General features: G+C 51.1%; 2 protein-coding genes across 2 annotated transcripts in view; one reads left to right on the forward strand and one right to left on the reverse strand.

The window, feature by feature from the left end:
- LOC106811981 (DIS3-like exonuclease 2) overlaps positions 1–1,907 on the reverse strand; it is an 11,169-nt gene extending 9,262 nt beyond the window's left edge. Inside the window, exons 1-2 of the mRNA XM_014815725.1 lie at positions 1,032–1,907; positions 528–668 (exon numbers count right to left, since the gene is read on the reverse strand). Of these exons, the coding sequence (XP_014671211.1) occupies positions 528–668; positions 1,032–1,748 (858 nt within the window). The 5' untranslated portion in view covers positions 1,749–1,907. The remainder of the gene's footprint in view (positions 1–527; positions 669–1,031) is intronic.
- A 1,956-nt stretch (positions 1,908–3,863) lies between these two features.
- LOC106811982 (putative lysozyme-like protein) lies at positions 3,864–5,273 on the forward strand. The gene has a single exon (XM_014815726.1). The coding sequence runs from the start codon at positions 3,864–3,866 to the stop codon at positions 5,271–5,273; it is 1,410 nt and encodes a 469-aa protein (XP_014671212.1).
- The last annotated feature ends 2,782 nt before the right edge of the window (positions 5,274–8,055 follow it).

Genomic DNA, 8,055 nt, shown 5'->3' on the forward strand with positions numbered 1-8,055 from the left:
ATTATACTTCTATATTTTACTATATTATTGTTCGATGTGAACATACACTCGTGACTCATACATAGCCCATAGCAAGCAATTAATGTCAGGAACATAATATCAAATCGTCCAGGTTTTTTGGATTTTTAACTAGTTGAGAAACAATCTTATCAGGTAAGAATTTGACGATATGTTTAGTCCCGTTAGTTCTTACTTTCAATGTAAAAAAATGGCAACAAAAATTTTACAAAATTTACCATAGAAAATTCGTGACGTAGTCAATTTAACTTGCTTAACTAATATATTACCTTCAAAATGTAATTCATAAGTGTAAATAAAGTAAACTTAATTTAATTTAATTTAATACTTGCGCGCCACGAGTGTTGCGCTATTCTACGTGGTAATTGTGTGTACGGAACACGCGCGCACGGTGGGAGCTAGTGCTTTCTCCTACTACTGAATCACATTCTTTCCGTTTAGCTCTGCCCTTTTTTCAGCAAATGCTCTGTCAAGCGCCCGCAACCTGTTAAATGTCATGCGTCTCGTACCTGCGGTATTTCCCATTTTTCCGCATTCACTTCCGGCAAGCAGGCGAGTTCTTTGTCGGTGAAGTCGCCGGAGTAGATCTCGTATTCCAAGAGCAGTGCCTCCGTCTCTGGTTCGATCTCGCCCGCCTCTCCCAGACTTCTCTGAAATATACGGATTAATTACGACGCTCACGTGAGCTGCACTCGACAAAACCCGTAACCTAATGACGGGGGGGTTTTACGAAACATCTCAGAACTCTATGGCATTTATGACTGTTTGCAGGCCCAGCTGGGCCTAAGATTCCATTTTCGAGTAAGTGATAGGGTTAGGGTAAGGGTAAGGGTTAGGAGTAGGGTTAGGGTTAGCTGTAGGATTAGAGTTAGACTCAGGGTTAGGGTTAGGTTTAGGGTTAGGGTTAGAGTTATATAGCTCAAAGTTAAAGTTAGGGTTAGGGTGCTGATGTACGATGAACTCTATATATTGACAGGGGTCCTAAACAAAAATCGATCCACACAGGAGGATACCTGAAGGTTCCCCTTTGGCATCTTTGAGCTCTCCCCCCACTCTGTGATCCTCGCTATGAACAGGGTGTTGGCGTAGTCGCCGGGGCGCACGAGCAGGTCCTCCGGACACGCGGCCATCGGCACGACGATGCGGGGAACGCGGCTGTCGACGGGAGCAAACAGAGCGAGGTCCTTCTTCCCGCCCGGCATCGGCTTCAGGAAGCCGGAGGCGGCGCGCGAGTGCTTGCGCTCGACGATGCCCACGACGCGGCCGACCCTCTGCGCGGACCTGTCGTCGTTGTCATCACCAGAGGGCGCCGCGCTCCCGTCGGGGTTCGTCAGGGGTCGGGAGCCACGGACAGACAGCGACGAGAGGTCAGGCACGGCGGCGGAGGCGGCCGCCGTCGCGCGATCGCAGTCCTGCGGCGGCCGCTTCCCCTCGCCGGTCGACGCGACTCTCCACTCGGAGCGCGGCTTGAGCTGCAGGGCGACGACGTCTCCGTTAAGCGCGCGGTTGCGGTCCCGCATTCCCAGGATCGCGATGTCGCTGCCGCCGGTGGGCGACGTGATGTAAGCCTCTTCATAGTTCTTTGGATTGATTCTCAGAGCACCTGTTATGAGCTCGTCCCTTTTGATCCCGTGCGAAATAGCTTCTGTGGTCCAGTACGGCTCGTAATGCTTCATTTGGTTTGCTTTAATATTGCGTAGTGGGGTGGTGTTCTTAGTGACCGATGCCATTGCAGATCATGGAAGCTATATATATATATATATAAGATGTAAATATGGTCAAAGTGATGTATAAAACACATATACACATAAGCACATAAACTATGAGTATGTATGAGTATGTCTGTATGATACAAAGTCAACTACTGCAAACACTTGCACGATGACAACAAAGCGTTCATTTGTTTTGAAATAGGCCCCCTAGCGAAACGAAAGAACGTCTCACGTCTGTGGCGCTTCGTGTGTAAATGTTTGAAGATGATTTCTTTCTAACTTTCGTTTCCTGGCAAACTATTGACTATTGTGTTGAAGTATGTAACCAAAGGTTATGTATGGGATATTGTTATAGCGATGTGCTACATGTAATCGCATCTGACTAAAACCCCACACACACTTCACTCTTCAGTAATAGTAATAATATTGTCGACAGACAGACACTGAGACAGTGAGTGAGTCTGATTCTGAGGCAGTCGGTGTTTACTGATTTTGACTGGTGTTGACTTAGCTCCAAGAAACGGTATTGCTACTGCTGGGGTTAGAATACCTGTGTATATTGACGTTAGTCACACAGCCTGGTCGGGTTAGTGTTAACTGTGTTGTCCTACTCGGATACTCCTAGTCCTAGTAGTAGTACTAGTACTAGTAGTAGTACTAGTAGTAGCAGGAGTAAGATAATATAGATCTATATTATCTTACTCCTGGTAGTAGTAGTAGTAGGAAGTACTAGACTACTACGACTTCCTAGTACTAGTACTACTACAGTACTACTACTACTACTACTACTACTACTAGTACTATAGTCTACGTTATGATTATACAAACAATTAATAAACTAACCCAACAGGTTAGGGTAATGCACTAGGCCCTATAGAGTATAGTATAGTAATGTAGCTCAACTAGTGGGACAACAGTAGATACAATAAATAGAACCCCCACAATAAATAGGTGTGTTTGCGCCCAATGCATAAAACTCCATGCACACTCACAGGATACACTAGGCCTACTAGATACAATAATGTAACCCAAACACAGGGGTAGGGGTGTTACATAGGTGTGTACCCCTACCCCTGTGCAAGGGCGTAGCCAGGAATTTGGATGGGGGGGGGGTCCTCGAGCGAGTAACAAGGGAGGTCTGGTGGTCTGAAATATTTTTTTTGGATCCAAAATTTTTTATTTGGATTTTGATTTTGGTTGGGGGGTCCTAGGGCCCCCAGGACCCCCCCCCCCCCCCGGCTACGCGCTTGCCCATGTGTTTGGGTTACATTATTGTATCTAAGGATACACATGAACCTGTTGTATTTCTGTACTCTAGCTTAACATGTGTAGTGAGATTCTCTATTGTAAAGAAATATTTGAGCACAAAGATTATTAGTTAATATGGAGTACATGAACATTGATGCCTCAGTTTTAAATATAAGTGGTAATTATTTATTACTATTTTCATTTCAAGGTACGAGACATGCCAGGACCACGGAACAACTTCCGATTCCTTGACTGAGAAAATTCTACTGTGCAAAAAGCTGGCAATGTGTAATGACGTTTATGCTGCTGACACGTGATACGGAAAGTAATTTAAGATGCCACACCATGAGCGAGCGTAACTCTATCCAATCTGTTGCACTGGCTAGCCCTGCACGGGGAGAAATGCTCGGAGAAGCACAACCGTCGCCAATGGAAACAAGCGAGCATGACGACGTCCTCGGCACATGCACGCAGCCGAAGTACACGTTCACTCTTCGCGGTTGGCACAGTCCCATTCCACTCAATCTTTCCGTCGGCCGTAGACGCCCAACGATTTGCACTGCAGTTGCAAGCGGCACTGAGAATGCTGGCGTCCCGGTCGGGGGCGATGAATCGGCGACAGGCCAGCGAAATCGCGACACCGAGATTCTTTGGGACGACGCGGCAGACGCCACACAGGACCGCACGCACGGTGCCGATCGCCCGTCCTTCCGACCGATCGCGTCGCCTTCGAAACCTTGGGACTGCATCGTCGGGCGGAGCGGCGTCGCTCCCTCCGCGACGCGTCCCGCGGAGCAAGGCGGAACGGGATCTTCCGGCGCGCGATCGGCGGCCGACGACAGCGCCCGCATCCCGCCGAGCGGCCGCCCGCTGACGCGCGACGCCATGGAAACCTACCTCTCCTCCACCTCCTCCTCCTCCGGCAGCAGCGGCGGGGTTGCCGCGGCAGCAGACTCGAGCGGGGAGATCGGCGTGGGCGGTTTTGTCGCCTCGTCGCCGGCGCGCGGTTGCCGTAGCTACACGCCGCTCGAGATGCAGGAACGAGCGTCGGGTCTGTCGTCTAGCCGTACTGACTCCACGCCGTCAGCAAGCGGCTGCGACGGAAGCGAGGGGTCGGGTTCGCAGCGTAGCACGGGTTTCGTCGTCGGAGCGTCCGCGTCCGATTCGCGCGGGGATCGGATCGACGGCGAACCCTCGCGGCGCTCGACCGAACATGGCGACGAGGATATCACGACGAGCGACTTCGGCATTGCGAGACGGCGCGGAGGCGCGTCCCCCCGCAGTGGCGCGTCCCCCAGCGGCAGCGGCGCAACCCGATCGACAACGCATCCTCGGCCGCGTCGGTTTTCATCCGACTCGAAGGGAGCCGACAACGGAGAGTCCGCCGCGGAGCCGGCGCGGGGCGAGAGCGTCGGCGATGCCGCCTCCGTCTCGCGTCTCACCAGCCTCTGCGGCATGGACCCGTCGGAGAGCGAAGGGGTCAGTTCGTCGACCGCCGGGTCTTCCGGCGGCTCCGCGGGAAGCGCTGCCGCTGCGGGGACCGGCGGTGCGTGCGTGCGGACGAGCGGAGAGGTCGCAGACGTGGGGTCGCGGGGAGCGGGCCGGGTCCCTCCGAGGCGGCCGGACGCGACGGGCGGCGGCGAGCCGTCGTCGTCGGGCGAGACGACGCGCGACCCCAGCGACGACCTGTTCGCGTGCAGCGGCGACGACGCCGTCGCCCCGTCCCTCGCCGTCCCGCCGAGGCTCTCCTCCGATGGTGGCGCCCTCTCCCTGTCGTTCCCTGATGGCATCTCGCTCGCTCTCTCCTCCTCTATCAGTGGCGCCCTTCAATCATCGTCCACCGACAGCGGCGCCCTCCCACTGTCGTTCTCTAACGGTGGCGTCCTTCCATCGTCGTCCCCTGACGCGCGTCCGCCTGGCGGCCTTCCCTCGCCGCGTGCCGACGCCGCGTCATCGAACGGAACGGGAAAGGTGACTGCGCTGTCAGTCGGCGGCGGCGGCGGAGGAGAGGCTCCCCCTGGCGAGGAGGAGTGGCCAGCGGCGGGCGGCGATGCGTCGTGGCGCCACGAGGTGGTCGACTCGAGTCTGGGTCTCGTCGTGACGGACGTGAGGTCGCTGAAGAACGCTTCGTCTCCCTGCGACGGCGACGCGGAGTCTTCATTGTCGGATCCCTCGCTCACGAAAGCTGTGCTGGAGGGTGGCCCGACGACCGAGTGCGGGATTGAGGTCAGCGACATGATAGTAGTGCCGCTCTTATACGCTCCCACGGAGAACATGGACACGAGTGAGAACTGAGCAAATGCGTGTGTGAAGCGCTAGTTGGTCGGCGTGCCGATTCTGCAACCCGTTGTGTAGCCGTGTGCGCGTTTCTAGTTTGTCTTTCGATGGTAGAATTGAGATGAGAGAGATTTGGGAATCGGGAATTAAGTGGTGAAATTGAACTTGTTACGGAATGGAAGATCAGAGACAAGAACAAGCATGAAAAGGGAGGTTTATTTCAAAAATATAATCGCATTTTATCCCCGTGGGTTTTATCGTCTTGCTTATGTCGGGCTTAAGTCGGGCTTGCGAGCCGACTCGACTGGAAGCAACTGGCTGCAATTCACTTCGACCGCAGTGCTTGGGTCGGTCGACTGCGACGCGACTGCTTATGCCTGCGACTGGCCGCCACTAGTAGAACAGTGGGCAACTGGACGCAACTAGTCGCTGCCGATCGCTTCCAGTTGCTCGAAATCCAGTTGCTTCCAGTCGAGTCGGCTCGCAAGCCTGACATAAGCCCCCCTTTAAGATTGCAATGTGTTAGCAGTGTTGGGCATTGCTCATATCTCAGGAGTTTAAACCCCGGCAGTGTTTGGGCTATGGCGTGATGATCATGGTGAAATTGTATTAGCGAGTTTTAACATTCTTTTCACTGGTAGATATCGTTCTGTTTCAAATGAATACGTGCTACTAATTACACCGTTAAAGTCTCAGTATTTTGTATACTTTAGAAGTTTGATATGAGCATCAATGTAAAATTGTAAATATACCCGTATCCATTTCCTACATAGCGTTTATGTATAAAATATCTTTGATATTAAAATTGTGTACATTAATAACTATATACTACCTTTATTACATACTATTTACATCACTACTTGCATTGTAATGCATGTTAATTAATAATTAACTGATAAAAAATTTAATCCCTGGTGCACAGCCAGGTAATTTTACCTGAAGATAGATCAATCAATATCAATTAAACCAACATCAATCAAGAAAACTGCTGTATCAGGTGCATCGTGTTGCAGTGGGTATAGCACAGTGGGTGTGTGTATGTGTGTGTGTGTGTGTGTGTGGGGGGGGGGGGGGGCTGAGTATGCACGATATCAAGAGCTAATACAGAGACTACCGACTTACGAACAGGTTCGGTTACGAGCGGTCGTTCCTAAGTCAATTTGTTCGTAAGTCGAACATATGTACGTGCGTATACAGTATTGTACAGTAGTATAGTATATGTACGTGTGAACATCGAGTAACCTAGAAGTGTACATAGTGTAAACATATATATACGTGAACACAGGGTGAACATATGTGAACATCATCGAAAGTTCGTAACTCGAATGTTCGTAAGTCGGGGAGTCTCTGTACTATTATTGTACTATCAAGAGCGATACGATACAGAAGAACGATATCAAGTGCCGTGCTATTATTAGTGTAGTTATAATAAGTATTATTAGCTCTTGACGGTATGCATCTGACATGATGTTCCCAGGCCGTTATAATACGTTGTGCAATGCAATACTATAACAATCGAATTAAACATTTGTGATTTACCAAATTTGGTACTTATAAGTTAAATTTTCAAGTTATTTTTTAAGTTATATTTTTTGAAGAGCTAAAAATTTAATTCACTAATGTACTCCTTATTTGGTGGTAAATCGTTTGTAAAAATCGTGTTATCAAAGATGTGATGGGTGCTATACGTTTTCACGTAACACATACTCTAACTTCTAAGTCTAACCCCGCTTAGGATTTCTCGAAAACCTTCCCCCTCTACCCTTCTCTCCCTCTCTTTGCTCGCAAATGCACAAATTACCGGGAGGCAGCAGAGTAGCAGCGAGAATTAACATAGTAATAAAAAACTAGTAAAGGGCCGGACACTAGGCGATTAAATCAGGTGTGCGTGCGCTAAATCGCCGGTGAAATCGCCTAGTGTGTCCAGCCAGTCGCCGCCGATTTAGTCGCCCGATTTAGTCGCCCGATTTAATCGCATAGATCAAAACGTTTTGATATTATCGGGTGATTATTTCAGTCGCCCGATAAAATCGCCTAGTGTGTCTGGCTCGGCGATTTAGTCGCCCGATTGTACAATTCATCAGCCAATCAGAGTTGTTCAATGATACTGACGTAATAGCTAGCGATGTTTCATGTGTAGTATGTCATGTCATGTAATAGCGAAGCACGCACGCACACACTCATGCACGCACGTGTACGTGCACACGCACGCACGCACGTCTACGTGCACATGCATGCACGCACGTGTACCTGCACACACACGCACGCACGCACACATGGACACACGTGTACCTGCACACGCACACACGTGTACCTGCACACGCACACACGCACGCACGCACGCACGAACGTTTACCTGCACACACACGCAGGCACGTACGCACGCACGCATGCACGCAGGCACGTACCCACGCACGCATGCACGCAGGTGAACGTACGCAGGCACGCACGTGTACGTTCACACGCACGCACGTGTACGTGCACACGCACGCACGCATGTACGCACGTGTAAGTGCACACGCACGCACGTGTACGTACACACGCACGAACGCACGTGTACGTACACACGCACGCACGCACGAACGCACGTGTACGTACACACGCACGCACGAACGCACGTGTACGTACACACGCACGCACGCGCGAACGCACGTGTACGTACACACGCACGCACGAACGCACGTGTACGTACACACGCACGCACGCGCGAACGCACGTGTACGTACACACGCACGCACGAACGCACGTGTACGTACACACGCACGCACGAACGCACGTGTACGTACACACGCACGCACGA

This window comes from Priapulus caudatus, unplaced genomic scaffold (genome assembly GCF_000485595.1).
Source record: "Priapulus caudatus unplaced genomic scaffold, Priapulus_caudatus-5.0.1 Scaffold597, whole genome shotgun sequence".
NCBI classification, from domain to species: Eukaryota; Metazoa; Priapulida; class Priapulimorpha; order Priapulimorphida; family Priapulidae; genus Priapulus; species Priapulus caudatus.

Bases quoted from the DNA above. Each gene is read 5' to 3' on its own strand.
- LOC106811982 (XM_014815726.1), top strand. From the start codon at position 3,864: ATGGAAACCTACCTCTCCTCCACCTCCTCCTCCTCCGGCAGCAGCGGC.